This window comes from Schistocerca nitens, chromosome 9, assembly GCF_023898315.1.
Source record: "Schistocerca nitens isolate TAMUIC-IGC-003100 chromosome 9, iqSchNite1.1, whole genome shotgun sequence".
Taxonomy (NCBI): domain Eukaryota; kingdom Metazoa; phylum Arthropoda; class Insecta; order Orthoptera; family Acrididae; genus Schistocerca; species Schistocerca nitens.
In genome coordinates this window covers 355,579,908-355,596,503 of record NC_064622.1, presented here as the reverse complement: position 1 = coordinate 355,596,503, position 16,596 = coordinate 355,579,908, and the positions used below count along the sequence as shown (strand labels likewise).

General features: G+C 40.4%; 1 protein-coding gene across 5 annotated transcripts in view; it reads right to left on the bottom strand.

Moving 5' to 3' along the window:
* Nucleotides 1–1,265: 1,265 nt before the first annotated feature.
* Nucleotides 1,266–16,596, bottom strand: part of LOC126202951 (testin) — a 104,534-nt gene continuing 89,203 nt past the window's right edge. For 4 of the 5 annotated variants that reach the window (XM_049937061.1, XM_049937065.1, XM_049937064.1 and 1 more), the window contains 2 exons: nt 11,805–11,963; nt 1,266–3,199 (listed from right to left, as the gene is read on the bottom strand). In XM_049937061.1, the coding sequence (XP_049793018.1) occupies nt 3,005–3,199; nt 11,805–11,963 (354 nt within the window). In that variant the 3' untranslated portion in view covers nt 1,266–3,004. The remainder of the gene's footprint in view (nt 3,200–11,804; nt 11,964–16,596) is intronic. The other variant, XM_049937066.1, reaches the window with a different exon arrangement.

Sequence of the window (16,596 nt, the reverse complement as noted above, 5' to 3'; positions counted from 1 at the left end):
CACAGAAAATCTCCGACCCAGCCGGAAATCGAACCCGGGACCTTAAGTTTGACATTCTGTCGCACTGACCACTCAGCTACCAGGGGGGTGGGCCTTTGGTCAGTAATGTTTTGTAAATCAGTAAACAGACTCTCAGAAAATATGACAAGGTGGATTGCCAAATTGTTTGTGACACAAATTCTTGTTTAGCTGCTGTTTGAACTATAGATACTGTATTAAATTTTTGCATTGTTGTTCTGTCACATAAACATGTCCAAAAAAATTTTCTATGTCATAATGATTACAAGGTATCTCATTATAGGAATTGAAACTTAGTGATAAGCGATTGACTCTCAAGGAACTGCCACAAATTTCTTTGTCCCTGTGATGTGGGTTGTTGAAAGTATTTGCTTCCATAACAGCAATACTTATGTGCAAGGCTCATTTGTTGTCTTTGAACATACATATTTTCATAACCATATATAACATTTTGGGTTTCCCATGTTTTGAATGGTACGATGCATGCCAGTGTAATGGTGTATTGAAGTCTTATTTGAATAAAAAGTAAACACCGCAGCACATGTTCAGGGATGTGCACATTTATGAAATTTGATCACTGCTGAGACTTGTTATTGTTCTTAAAGTGTTTTTAATTAACTGTTGAAAGCTTACACATAAATTTTTCTTAATTGGTTGAACTGATCTTCTAAGCATACATTGTTCAATAAATATTTGGTCATGAATGGTTTTCAATCCTTTCTTGGTCCTACTCCTTCCCTTCCTAGACAACCCCATGCAGTATCTGTGTACCCATGATTTCTCTCCGTTAAGAATGACATGACATGCAATCTCAACAGAAAATGCAAGACAGCTGAACAATTACAAAACGGTTTGATTGAGTGAAATGTGATTTCTGGACATTTAATAGCACAGTTATTAGCAACTAGACTGAACATTAATATAAGTATCTCATAAATAGTATAAAATTGTGTCTCTCACAATATTACTATGATGACATCGTCTATACTACAGAATATTTCTGCAACACTGTACTACTAGCAGATGGTGCAGACAGTTCACCCAAGGTGTAACAATCCTACAAGGTGCACATTACCAAGTGTCTCCACTCAAAATATACTTCTGACATCATGAAATTTAGTAACAAAAGCAGCTCTGTCTGTCAAAACTATTCTCATTAACATGATGAATAAATTTCATGAACCATATTACATTTAAAAAATGAATCTGAAGTAGTATACTTGATAATTTAAATTTATTTCCAAAAAAAGGGTATATCAATAATCTGTGACATAAAATAGGAATGTAAATACAAACTCTAAAATCTGAAATGCTTAAAAATGCATACAAAATATTAATCACTTATAAAAGTTCTAAAATTTACTCTTGTTTATCTTGAACAACAGTCTACAGTAGAACAACCTCACGCAAAATATAGGCTTATATATATAAAGTAACTAACAGTCTTTAATCTTAGTGAATTATGCTTTTTGATTTTTAATACTATATTTCCTGAATTCGTGAAATCTTCTGAAAACTTAATTCACAGGAAGGAGATTGACAACTGACAATAGCTAAAACAAGTGAACACAAAAACATTCACAGTAATTCCCAATATTCAATCACAAATGAAATGATATGAGAGCAACAATGTTTAACAGTAAATGATGTAAAATTTTCTCTAATCTTTACAAAGAGTATTATCTTGGCCAGGCACACTGTGATCTTCCTTAAGAAATACCCTAAAAATGCCATCAAATTTACAGCCTGTAAAGTATTTCTGTTTCTGAATACATTTAATTACTATGGCACCATATTTCAAGTAGAAATGAATGCATGACTGGAATAAGAAATAATACTGCAAAGCTGCTGCATGTACCTACAATACATGAAAAAGTTACCTCAACATATCACCTTTTACAAAACATCGGGCTGGGGAATACCATACTGAAAAATGAATCTAATGATCAATAACCCAACCCACAGAACATAAGATGAATGTATGAGCACAATTATCAACTCACTAATTTTACAGTCTACATAAATCGTTTCTGCACTATGTTGAACATCATTTCTGCACTATGTTGAACAGACTGTTTTCTGCATAAAAAAGGCACGTCATAATATTTTGCATAAGATATGCTCACATATTACAATGGCCATTGACAATCATTACGTACAGTTACACTAACACTTTGTTACAAACATCAGTGATATTAAAATGTATGTAAAAAGTATAGAAATCTGTCATTTCATAGGCTTCAAAATTAATTTTCACAGCCACGGTACACTGCAGAAGACACTTTTAAGACAACATGTAAAAATACCTTTTAAGCATGTAGATGCAGATATTAAGTGTAAAGTTGATATAAAAACATATATTTCTCTTCAATGATTAGTAAGACTGTTTTACAGGGACACAGTAGGAAGCAAATTAGGCCACTGAAAAATGTTGTGGACGAGTTCACACTGGTCATATCAAATGCAGCGTATCTAAACCTGTGTTAGGTGGCATCACACTAAGTACGAAAAGTACCATATGAATGTTTCTTATCAAGAGAAAACAAGTCAAACCTACACTGTAAACCAAATGCATCACACATGAAACTCATTCTCCTATTATTGTACACACAATACTCTGAATACTCATGACATTATCACTTAAGACTGTAATGAGTTAAATGTTGCTTCCTTAAAACAATACAATTTTGTCACAAGTAATAAAATCCACAAATTATTAGAGAGAGAAAGCAAAATGAATAAACTGTGTTATTCACCTCATTATTCTGTTCTTTTTACTACTGTAGAAATGCCTCCAAATGCACTATGCTTCTTTTCAAATGCTTGAATTATATGTCAAACATTTCCTAAATATAAATCTCATAACCAAGATATGGTTGAATGGAAAATAAATGAATAACATATGGCACATATACCAAGTATTCTCCTTAGCTACATCCAATATGCCCAAATGTAATACATAATTATGATTACATTTCATACAGTTCTATAAGATACCAGATGCCAAAACACACTCCTTGCTACAAAATGGCTGATTTTTCTTCACAGCAAAACGTCCTCCCAGAAGAGATTTATGGCATGAGAAGCAACTGAAACAGTCACCTGACACATGCCAGTGAAGCTCATTCCAACTAACTCTTTGGTCACTGGCACCAATTTTTTTTCCACATGCATGACAACTCTGTGAAACAAGTAAATTATTGTTATTAGTGTGAACAAAGATTTCAAACTGATTTAGCACAAAGAGAATGCATCCTCAAACTAATGCTATGCATTGAAAATCAATGTTAAGGTAGTACTCCAACAATTGTGAAAAGAACAAATTATTCCTAGGTAGCTATGTCTAACATCAAAATCAACTGAGCTCCAGCACTCTTAAAGTACTTGACATTTTCGTGATTTAGGTGTGAGAAAGCATAATGTTCTGTGGGTACACTGACTTCGAACTCACTGAACATGGTACACACAAGTTATTGTGACACTGTTCTCATTCCTTATGAGCATCTTTTCAGGGGTGTGTTTGCCCTGACTTCATTTTTATGGGTGATCATGTGAGGCCACATCACACACAAGTGGAGGAGCTCTTGGAATGAGAGGATATTCAGTTAATGGGTTGGCCTGCCAGTTCCCTTGATTTAAATCGCATCAAGCGCATAAGTAGTATGTTATATTAAAAACAGAGATTCCATGACTTACCAAATGGGAAAGCGCTGGTAGATAGGCACAATAAAAAACACACAAACACACACACAAAATTTCGAGCTTTCGCAACCCCCGGTTGCTTCATCAGGAAAGAGGGAAGGAGAGGGAAAGAGGGAAGGATGTGGGTTTTTTCCCCCTAAGGTAAGTCTTTCAGCTCCCGGGATTGGAATGACTCCTTACCCTCTCCCTTAAAACCCACATCCTTTCATCTTTCCCTCTCCTTCCCTCTTTCCTGACGAAGCAACCGAGGGTTGCGAAAGCTCGAAATTTTGTGTGTGTGTTTGTGTGTTTTTTATTGTGCCTATCTACCAGCGCTTTCCCGTTTGGTAAGTCATGGAATCTCTGTTTTTAATATATTTTTCCCATGTGGAATGTTTCTTTCTATTTTATTTAAGTAGTATGTTAATAAGACATACTGTGGCATGTCCACGTGCACCAACGACCATTCAGCAGTTGTAAACTGCACTGGAGGAGGAATGAAATACCCTACCACAAGAACTCCTTACCCATCTTGTGGCCAGCATGGCAGCATGTTGAAGAGGATGCACTGACATTTGTGCCTATTAGGAACCATACCCTTCCTTTTATAACATCCAAAGGACCATCAAAAAATCACAGTGACACCAATGTAATTACCTGCATTGTCTTTGAATAAAAGTGTTATTTCTGTTTGTCTCACGGTGTATTTGCTTCTGTCACATTCTGTACTATAGCAGTTCTTTCAATGTATGATACAAGTTTCATCCAGGTGCATTACTTGGCAGTGACACACATCATGCGAAAGTTGCTTTCATCCTTAAGTTTTGCACACCATGGTATATATTCACAGTTTAAATGAAAAGTTGAGTTCTGAAAGTAACATTTCTTTCTGTTTACAAACAATATCCCACATTAAAAATATGGTATCTTATTCACACAGTCTCCTTATACATACATTGATTCATGCATACCCTAAATTTAGTTGAAATTTTTCCAGATGTTCCTGAGTTACACTTTTATGTCATCCTTTTCACTCCCACCCTTAGCCATAGGGGCACTAGTGATGTCTACTGTCATAGTAATTTATTTTTTCCAGATACGCTGATATGTTGCTGTCTTTGCATCCCAAAAAATGCCCCACTCCTAGAGGTAAAATGTCGTCAGTACTGTGATCAATGAGCATAGCGAAACTGGAAGCTATAGATTTGATACTAATATCAGTCATCATTTATAATTTTAATGTCGGGGCCTCTCAGTCTTCAGCACTTGGGGTGGTAAGGGTACATTAACTTCACAGTACTTTTACACAAATAATACATCTAATGAGTCAAGCACAAAATTTAGCTGAAACTATTCCAGAGGTTCCCGATTTATGGTTCTACATAATCCCCTTTCCGCCTGCACCCTTATATGAGACACATAGTTCTTCTACTCATATTGCTTCTCTTCAGATAGCACCAAAGTGTACCAGTTGGTGGGAGGAGATGTGGTATATAAAAACACACACACACACACACTTCCCCTTCTCTCTGTCCATCTTCCCCTCCTCCATCACTCTATCTCCACCGTTCCCCATCTCTGTCCACTCCTCCTCCCACCATTTCTTGGTTTCTTTTCCCCTCCCTCCTCTCTCTGTCCAACTCCTCCCCCTCCCTTTTCAACCCACCCACTACCCTCTTCCGTCTTCCATCTGCCTCCTACACCTGCCCCCCCTCCTCCCTCTCTTTATCCATCTACTTTTCTCCTCTTTCGATCCATCTCCTACTCACCCCTATCCCTGTCCTCCTCCTCCTCCACCCCCCTCCTTTCTTTCCACATGCCATTCAACCATCTACCTACTTCCTCTGACCATTTTCTCCCCCTTCCCTCTGTACATGACCTCCTCTCATTCTTTCTGTACATTTCATTCTTCCCCCTCTCTCTGTCCAGCTCCTCCTCCTCCTCTTCTCTCCATCCATCTCCTCCTCCCCCATCTCTGTGTCCATCTTCTCCTCACCCTGTGTCCGTCTTCTCTTCACCCCCCTCTCTGTCTATCCATTTATTTCTCCTACCTCTCTTTGTACACTACCTATGAAACTCACCTCAACGGGAACTAGGTGATTCTTGCCCCAACAAGGCTTGTTTCCTGAAAGTAAGAGTTATGTGTACCAAGTTTGGTTGAAAGCAATCCAGTGATTTAGGAGGAGATGTATATATGATGTAGATCCTACTTTTGAGTGGGCATCTATCAGTTCACAATGAATATGTATATTTCTCTGCTACCACAATAATTCTATGCTTTACTTGCCCTGCACTGCTATGCTCACTTTGTTGGAGGACTGAAGGCTATTCAAAAATTAAATAGAAACTAGTATCTCTCCTGTGATACACAGTCCTTCAAATATTCTGCTTATTCAGTGAATTCATAAATTTTATGCAAGTCTTTCTTTTCTATTATCAGATGTAGGAATGAGTGATTCAAAAATCTCATAACTATGTAACATTTTCATTGTGTGTGTGTGTGTGTGTGTACACTCCCACACAATAAGTAAACATTTTTATCTGTTTTACCTGCAATTCAGTCAAAATTCCCAGTGCTGTCAGTAAAATGTACCTGTCAGAGAGGCTCCTGAAGCAAATTTCAGGCAATAACAAGCTGTGTTGAAGTGATCTAACATAAAAAAATTCAAAGGGCCATTGGTATATTCTTTGAAGTGTAAAGTCATATGTAACATACATGACATTTGGGATTTTTTGTTTGCATGTTTCAACGGTAGATGTCGGTTTGCCATTTATTTCCTCTGGGAGACAGTAAATTTGCTGAGAGATGACGTTCACTTTTCTAATACATTTGTCTGTGCCTAGGCCAATCATGCCACAATATACAGTGTTCCATAATACAAGAAAATTTCATTCCATATGGGTCCCTAGCATATCACTATTACAGTCGAGAACAATCTTCACAAGCACCGTCACAAAACCATGTGGATGTAGTGTTGTCATTGTCATTGTCATTGTCAGTCAAATATTGGGCATTAAGCTAACACCCCTATTCCCACATCATAGCCATATCTTCCAACAGTATATTTTCCTCAAGATTTAAAGTTGAACAGCTGGAATGAAAATCTATTTCACACACTTTATTTATAATTAAAAAAAAAAGGATTCTGCACAACATGGTTAGAATGAATTGCTACTTGTATTATTACGTGAAGAGAGAGAACAACCAAATACCAATATCAAGGCTTCGAAATCAAAATTAACAAGAAATGTCAGCACCAAATAAATGTGTTCTACATGTTGACACTATGAAGGGCCACTTCACAGCCCATGCCATTTGTATCTTTCCCAACAACAGTTCCTGTCCACCACCTACCTACCTACACTCATGCTCATAAATTAAGGATAATGCTGATACATGGTGAAACAATGATCTGGTGGGTGGTTTGCGGGTTTAAATCACCTCAGGGTATGACCATGCGGTGCATTTGACCTGCAGTCATCGCACAGTGGCACTAGCAGCAGTCCACATACACAGAGGTGTGTTGGTGCTTGTCAGAGTACGGTGCAGCGAGTAAGTGTGCAGACGTTTTCAAACGTGCTAATGGTGACTTGTGTGTTGAAAATGACTCAAAGAACACATATTGATGACGTTATGAGGAGCAGAATACTAGGGCGACTGGAGGCTGGTCAAGCACAGCAGGTAATAGCACGGGCCCTCTGTGTGGCACACAGTGTAATCTCAAGTTTATGGCAATGATTCCAGCAGACAGGAAACGTGTCCATGCACTACAGTACAGGACGTCCACAGTGTACAACACCACAAGAAGACTGATATCTCACCATCAGTGCCCGCAGATGGCCATGGAGTACTGCAGGTAGCCTTGCTCGGGACCTTATCGCAGTCACTGGAACTGTGGTCTCCAAGCACACAGTCTACAGATGACTGAACAGACATGGTTTATTTGCCCAGACACCTGCAAGGTGCATTCCACTGACCTCTGGTCACAGGAGAGCCCGTAAAGCCCGGTGTCAAGAACACAGTACATGGTCATTTGAACAGTGGTTAGAGGTTATGTTCACGGACGAGTCCAGGTATAGTCTGAACAGCGATTCTCGCCAGGTTTTCATCTGCCGTGAACCAGGAACCAGATACCAACCCTCAATGTCCTTGAAAGGGACCTGTATAGAGGTTGTGGTTTGATGGTGTGGGGTGGGATTATGATTGGTGCATGTACACCCCTGCATATCTTTGACGGAGGAACTGTAACAGGTCAGGCATATCGGGACGTCATTTTGCACCAGTATGTCCGCCTTTTCAGGGGTGCAATGGGTCCCACCTTCCTCCTGATGGATGATAACACGCGGGCCCTCCGAGCTGCCATCGTGGAGGAGTACATTGAAACAGAAGATATCAGGCAATTGGAGTGGCCTGCTTATTTTCCAGACCTAAACCCCAGCGAGCATGTCTGGGATGCTCTTGGTTGACGTATCGCTGCACGTCTTCAAACCCCTACGACACTTCAGGAGCTCCGACAGGCACTGGTGCAAGAATGGGAGGATATACCCCAGCAGCTGCTCGACCACCTGATCCAGAGTATGCCAACCCGTTGTGCGGTCTGTGCACATGTGCATGGCGATCATATACCATATTGATATCGGGGTACATGCGGAGGAAACAGTGGCGTTTTGTAGCACATGTGTTTCGGGATCGTTTCCTCAACTTATCACCAATACCGTGGACTTACAGACCTGTGCCATGTGTGTCCCCATGTGCCTATGCTATTAGCACCAGTTTTGTGTACTGCCACATTGTGTGGCACCACATTCTGCAATTATCCCTAATTTATGAGCATGAGTGTATATCACCTTGCCTACCACCACTCCAACCTCTAACATGCTTTCTATTCCCTTTGGCTCATCTGCACAATGTTGCCCTTTTACTGTCCCCCCCTCTCCCCCTTAGTTCCCAACACAGAACTCCCAATGGTACACCTAGCAGTCCACCATCCCATGGATCATCCCTGCACCTTCTTCTCCCACCCTTACCCAGGTAGTCCTCTCTGTCCTCCCTCCCTCCCCCATGGTTCTTCTGAAACCCTAATGCCCATGCAAGTTAAGAATGCTAATTGCCGCAGTGGAGCTGCAGTGCACAGAACCAACAGTGGCTGCGCATGCGTAAGCACTTTGTGTGTGTGTGTGTGTGTGTTTTGCTCCATCCAATGAAAGATTTGTCCGATAGCTAAAATCTAACAGTCAACTGTTAAATATGTGTCTGCTATTGAACACCTATGTGGTAGTTAGCAATCCACACTAATATTCATACTGTTATTTTGTCACAAACTTCCCATTCTTTGTCATGCATTTTAAGCTTGACATTCAATTTTTTCACAAACATTGTATGTATATTTTAAATATAAGTATCCAAATGATTATAACAATGTTAAAAAGGAGTGTGCTATTGTATGAAATGAAAACCACACATGAGAAAGCTATAAAATTACCAGGAGACAGAGTGGCTCATCAGATCTCACCACCGGGAGGTGAAATTACTGTACTGCCACCAGACACATTTAAAAGTGAATAACCATTCCTCGCTTTTGGAACTAATAGTTTCTTTCTCAATGAGGAAATAGGAATACGATGGAAGGTTAGAAAGAAGGGCAGATCATTTGGACCCATGGATGAGGTGCACCCACCTGTATTGGGGATAACAAAAATGAAGGGGGAAGTGCTGTTCCCAGACATGTAGCACACCAATTTAACAGGACACACTAGCAGGTTGCCAAAGTACTGGGCTGGTGATGCTATACCTTTGAGAATGTAACAAACATTCCTGAATGACAACATTAACACCAGCATGTATCCACAGGCATCTCTGGCAGCTTCCGCTGAAACCAGCAGTGCCTGCTTTGCCAACAGATCGCACCCATATCGCCAATAGGAGGCATGGCAATCATGACACTACTTGTGACCACAATGTCACATATCCACACGTAGTGTACGCCATATTCCTCTGCCAGCACAGCATTTAGGACACCGCATGGGCACAGCATGGCAATTCAGACACCAAAACCAATCTGGTGGATTCAGCCATCAAACCACAACCGAGTTCAAGTTGCCAACTCTGGACGACTTTGCCTGCACCATCACTAAAAGGAGCCAGCTGGACAACAGCAAGCTTCCGCCTCACTGACCTGGGCCTCCGTGGACCACAGCATCCAGACTGGGTCTCTTAACAGTTCACTGACACTATCCTGGGCACTTCTGCCTTCAAAGACTCTATAAGCAGCCACTTGATCTACAAATGGTTCAAACGGCTCTGAGCACTATGGGACTCAACATCTGTGGTCATCAGTCCCCTAGAACTTAGAACTACTTAAACCAAACTAACCTAAGGACATCACACACATCCATGCCTGAGGCAGGATTCGAACCTGCGACCGTAGCGGTCACGCGGTTCCAGACTGACACGCCTAGAACCGCATGGCCACACCACTTGATCTACAACGAGCCATATTTACTGACCATAACATCGCAGGACCCAAGGAGCGAGACTTTAGTGTTCACCAGTTCATTGACTTTTGTGGTCATATTTATGGACAGCCTGATTTCGTTCATCTGAACTTTGAATTTGTTCTGTTCAAACTCTACACTAACAGTGTGACTACTTGTCATTAAATTCTAGAAACAATTGTTCAGAATAAAGTGATTCTTGTTTTACATCTATTTCAAGCCTTTTCGTACTGAGTGAGCTTGTGGAAGGACACTTCAGGAGATACCAAAGAGAGCTGGAGGTCAGTGGAAGTACTCACTGTTCCAGTTTCAGTCAAGAGAGGATATAAGGATAGAGTGAAAAATAAAGATGGACAGAGGAAGAGCTATGAGTACTGCAGTTAAGAACTAAGTAGAAAAGGAAACAGGGACAAATCGAAGAGAGTGGGGAGGGGATGGCGGTAGGGAGGAAACCTGGATATTTTCTTTATTCCTTTTTCATCTTCTTCCCCCCCCACACGGATGCAAGATCCTTCTTCCCCACCCCCCATCAACACACACATGCACAACTAATTTCACTACTAATTTATCTTCCAATATCCATCTTCATTCTCTATCCTTGTGTTACCACTGGGATGAAGCTGGGCAAGTGCTTACCAACACACTGCCTTTGGCTCCAACTCTCTCTTACTCATTCCCATTAATAATTGTTTTCCCTTGATCTCAGTGTAAGTGGGTCCCTCTCATCCTGGGGGCTCTGATCTGGTTCTCCACTCTAACCTTCCCCAATCTATCCTCCTTTCTCCCTGATGAAGGAACTAATAGTTCTGAAAGCTAGAAATAATTATTCCAGGAGGAGATTAGTGTTTAACGTCCCGTCGACAACGAGGTCATTAGAGACGGAGCGCAAGCTCGGGTGAGGGAAGGATGGGGAAGGAAATCGGCCGTGCCCTTTCAAAGGAACCATCCCGGCATTTGCCTGAAGCGATTTAGGGAAATCACGGAAAACCTAAATCAGGATGGCCGGAGACGGGATTGAACCGTCGTCCTCCCGAATGCGAGTCCAGTGTGCTAACCACTGCGCCATCTCGCTCGGTAATAATTATTTCACTTAAATTTTATATACTGGCAGTACTGGTATTTGACCCCATGGCAGTAAGAATTGCTGTATGCAATGTTAAGAATTATGAACATCAAATCAAATTTCAGCAGAGAAGTGAAAAGCCTTGATTCTATAGAAAAAGAAAACAGTGTTTAAACTGTGGAATGTTAATGTGAGACTGAATACTGAATAAAATAGCTGAAGTGAACAAAGATGTAGGATTTGGAAGGTAGGGAGATCATACTGCAGCAAGAAGGAAGACAGGGTGAAGGCTTGTACACAGAACACAGGAAAACGGAGCTATTAAATAATGATGATGATTTTGGTGGTGGTGGTGACTACAAAATGACATGAGATAGTCATAATCGAGAATGATTTTATAATTAACGTAGTATATTTTGGAACTAAGAGCGCAGTTATTCCACATAGTAATGTTAACCAACTCTGAGATTTGATAGTTGGTGATGTTTCTGAAAGTATCTTGCAAAAAAAACTAATTTACAATATACAACAAGGTTTTACATCTTACCTTTCCATATTTTTCTTGGAAACAATCAAGACACACTGGTTGACCATCTACTGGAACATATTTCATGCCTCCGAGGGGAATGTCACATTCATAGCAACAGAAATGTTTTACATGGAAAGCCTGTCCCTCTGCCATTGTGTATTCATTGACAAATATCAGCTGAAACACAAATGCAAATTAATACAACTATAATGCCACAGTGATTGTAATTATAATGCTTAAGTCAACAAACAGAAATAAACGCTGACTTCATATTCAAAAACTAAATAACACTCCTATGGTGTGATACTAAAAACCAATGAATGAAGGGGAGAGGTTTGAGCTAAACACCATGTTGATGATGGCATTGTCATTAGAGATGAAACACAAGCATGGAATGGACAAGGATGGGTTAAAGAAACTGGAAGCATCAATTTCAAACAAACCATCCTGTCATTCACCTTCGGCAGTCTAGGAAACCTAAATACCATATTGCCCAGTAAGGCATGTAGGACGATGTAGCATTCACGTAAATTTTCATTTATTTAGCTCTGCTCAAATGAAATATGTTAAATTACGTGCAGTGATGTCAATGTTGCACAAAATTTAAACAATGGAAAATCCAGGATTGACTGTAACAATATTAGGAAAAGGAAAGTTGCTACTCATTATATAACAGAGATGCTGAGTCGCAGATGGGCACAACAAAAGAGTATTTTGTAATGGCGTCAGTACCTCTATTGAAGAATGGCAACCAAGAAATAGGACATTTCTTCAAAAGCATAATTTTCGACAACAATTTAGATGCTTAACTTTATCTTTAACCTGGATCTTTCTATGTATTACCAGTCCAAAATTGTGTCCAATTAGGCGTAATTGGTATGTTGCTGTTTGCAAACTTGTTCTCAGTGCTTCACATAATAATCATGTCACCAGCAGTGGTTATCATCGTATCAGCGTTAAGACGCAATGTTTCTGTTATTGTGTTTCTACTCCCTCAAAATGTCATCCATGTCAATATTAACATGTTGTATGGGATGCACAGTAACCTCGTCTTACTTCTTTGTTGTAAATTCTCTGTTGCTGTCATTCGCATCTTAAATTATCAATGTGCTATGATATGAGATTTTTAAGTGCTGCAAACAGATATGTACGAAAAGCATTTTTCCATTTATTATTATTATTATTCAACAACTGCGACGTTAGATGCATTAATGTTTATGTACTACACATTCCAAAACAAAGCAAGTCAGTCATCAACCTGAAGATTGGTCTGAATTCCTCTACTAAGCATGCTTCTACTGGATGAGGGGTATGCCCTTGCCTTCCTCCAAGTTTGGAACTGACTTACTCAGCCTCTTATAGGGGTCCTACAGTTTAGCGTGGATTTGGAAACTCAAAATTTTTCATATTAATGAACTTTGTCAGAGGTGAAAGAAGTGATATGTCACAGGTAAAAAAACCTAGTACTGACCAGCAATAAAACTCAAGATCTTTCCATCCACAGTCCTGCACTTCACCATTGAGCCATTATGATTCCAAAGTAACAACTGCATTTAAGCACAATTTTATTACTCTAAATTCCATCTATTCTTTGACAATTTAACCCTTTGTCATTGTATTCAGTGTAATTTTTAAACCTGTAGTGCACAATGTGCACATACTGTTTGAGGGAAGGGTTGATTCTTTCTCCTTTTTGAAAACAGAAACTATTTAGGTTTTTCTGGACTTAGGGAACTCCATGGGTGCAGCACATTTGTATGAGGAGAAAACCCTCAAGTCCAGTTGCTTTGGATTTTCAGCTTTTCTTACAACTTCTTCCAATTATTTCATGGATACTTCATGGATATAAAATGTACTTATTAATGGGAACTTTTATTCTGCTACTTTATAGTCCAGCAAAAGCTTTTCACAACAGTTGATCCATTCTTCAACTTTGATACACTTCAATTTCATTCATTCTTATTGTGTTGCATTCATTCAACATTTTCATGGCCTTATATGCTACCCTCTCCACTTATACTAGAAGTCCAACGTTCACTCAGTTTGCTTGCCAGGGGCCTTGTCCAGGATGTGGAAGAGGCTCTTCCAGCAGCTATCGAGCGTGCAGGGTGCAGCCAGCTGAAAACTGTTGTACATGTTGGCACCAAAAATGCCAGTTGTTGGGGTTCCGAGGAAATCCTTGGGTCCTTTTGATGGATGGCTAAATTGGCGAAGGCAGCCTCCATCTCTCGAGAAGTGGAAGCCAAGCTGATGACTTGCATCATCATACCCTGGGTGGACCGGGGTCCTCTGGTTTCGAGTTGAGTGGAGAATCTAAACCAGAGGCTATGTCGAGTCTGTGATGAAAATGGTTGTAGATTTCTCGACCTACATTACGCGGTGGAAGGTGGTAGGACACACCTCGACAGATCAGGGGTGCACTACACACAGGAAGCAGCTACATGGGTAGCACAGCACTCTTAGCGTGCACATGGGCGATTTTTAGATTAGGTTCCTCCGTTCGGGAAACAAAATTACTAGTTCATGACAATGATATGTGTGTGTGCCAACTGTAAAAATTATTAGTTCGCCTAAACAGGTCATTCCAAAGGATTTAAATATGCTAAATCTCATGTTAGTAAATTGTCGAAGAGTGCATAGCAAGATCCCCGAGTTATTATCCGAAATAAACAGTAGTAATGCCAATACTGTAGTAGGTTCTAAAAGCTGGTTGAAACCAGACATAAATAGCAGTCAAATTTTGAACTCTGATTGGACAATGTTTAAGAAGAATAGGACTGATGCTATGGGAGGTGGTGTGTTCATTGCAGTTAAAAGCTGTTTAAACACAGTTGAGATCGATACTGGGTCGGAATGTGAAATAATTTGGATAAAGCTGTCAATCAGAGAAGAAGTGACCATTGTATTGGGATATTTTTATAGACCACCAGCATCCGCAACAAATGTCGCAGAACATTTCAGGGAAAGTCTTGAGTACACAGGAAATAAATATCCAAATTATCCATTAGTTATAAGTGGAGACTTTAATCTGGCATCCATTGACTCGGAAAATTACATGTTTATCACAGGGGGCAGAGGCAAAGACTCTTGTGGAGTTATTCTAAGAGTGCTCTTAACATAAAAGCTTGAGCAATTGGTTATAAAAGCAACTCGAGATGGGAACATGTTAGATATCTTGGTGACAAACAGACCTGATCTTTTGGAGGAAGTTAATCTAGAAGAAGGTATTAGCGACCATAATGTCGTGGAAACATTCCACGTAGGAAAAATATATCTAAAAACAAAGATGATGTGACTTACCACCACATGAAAGTGCTGGCAGGTCGACAGACACACAAACAAACACAAACATACACACAAAATTCAAGCTTTCGCAACAAACTGTTGCCTCATCAGGAAAGAGGGAAGGAGAGGGAAAGACGAAAGGATGTGGGTTTTAAGGGAGAGGGTAAGGAGTCATTCCAATCCCAGGAGCGGAAAGACTTACCTTAGGGGGAAAAAAGGACGGGTATACACTCGCACACACACACATATCCATCCACACATATACAGACACAAGCAGACATATTTAAAGACAAAGAGTTTGGACAGAGATGTCAGTCGAGGCGCAAGTGCAGAGGCAAAGATGTTGTTGTATGACAGGTATGAGTGGCGGCAACTTGAAATTAGCGGAGATTGAGGCCTGGTGGGTAACGGGAAGAGAGGATATACTGAAGAGCAAGTTCCCATCTCCGGAGTTCGGATAGGTTGGTGTTGGTGGGAAGTATCCAGATAACCCGGACGGTGTAACACTGTGCCAAGATGTGCTGGCCGTGCACCAAGGCATGTTTAGCCACAGGGTGATCCTCATTACCAACAAACAACCATTTTGGCTAGTTCTAATAACTTTCACTTTATTTCCACTTCCGTTTTTTGCACATCACTGATCATTTTTAGCCGCTCCCCACAGGTTTTAACGTCATTATTTCTTCGTCAGACAATTGTTAGCCCCATTTTCGTAATCTTTCACCACAATACCACTCCTTTTAATACATTTACATGTTTCTTTGGAAATTTTCCCAAATTTCTCCATCCTTTAACGTGTTTTAGCGGCAACACAACCACCTAACCTTTATGCACATCGCTGTCTACCAACCCAAGTTCACCACAGGATCAACTTAACCAACACTTTTTTGCCTTTTTTCATACCAGATCTCCAGTTGCTTTCTAGTTCACCTTTATCTCTCCCCATATATTTTTATCTTTCATTTTCATATCAACCTCATGTTACACTTTCCACCTTCTAATACCATGTCACCCTCACAACACCCCCACAACGACCCCATTAAGTTTTATTTACATTCCCTCCGCAAACATGCCTTCGCCCTAGCCAGATTATGCTCCCATATTTTATTTTCTCAGGCTTGTCTGACATTTGGCATTACCCCCAAAGGTCTCACACTTAAAGTTCCCATCTCTGGCTGCAACCCTTCTTTCCATCAGTCCCTGTACCAGTTCCAAACTGAACAATCCATTGCCCTCACCCACCTAATCCTTCACCTACACATCAACTCAGCCAACGAACACACCCGTCAACTCCTATCCTTAATAAAAGTCCTCAATCTTTCCTCTCCCACATCCACACCGGCTGTTCAGAGCATCCTCCTACAGGCCAACCGCAAATTAGAACAGCATGCCACCCTCCACCTCAAAAAACTATCCAATCTCCTGGTTTCCCACCTCCGGAAAGGCAACTCACTCACCCTTCACAACCTTTCCAGCAAACCTCAACCTCCTCTCATTGCACACAAACCCAGTCTCTCCCATCTAC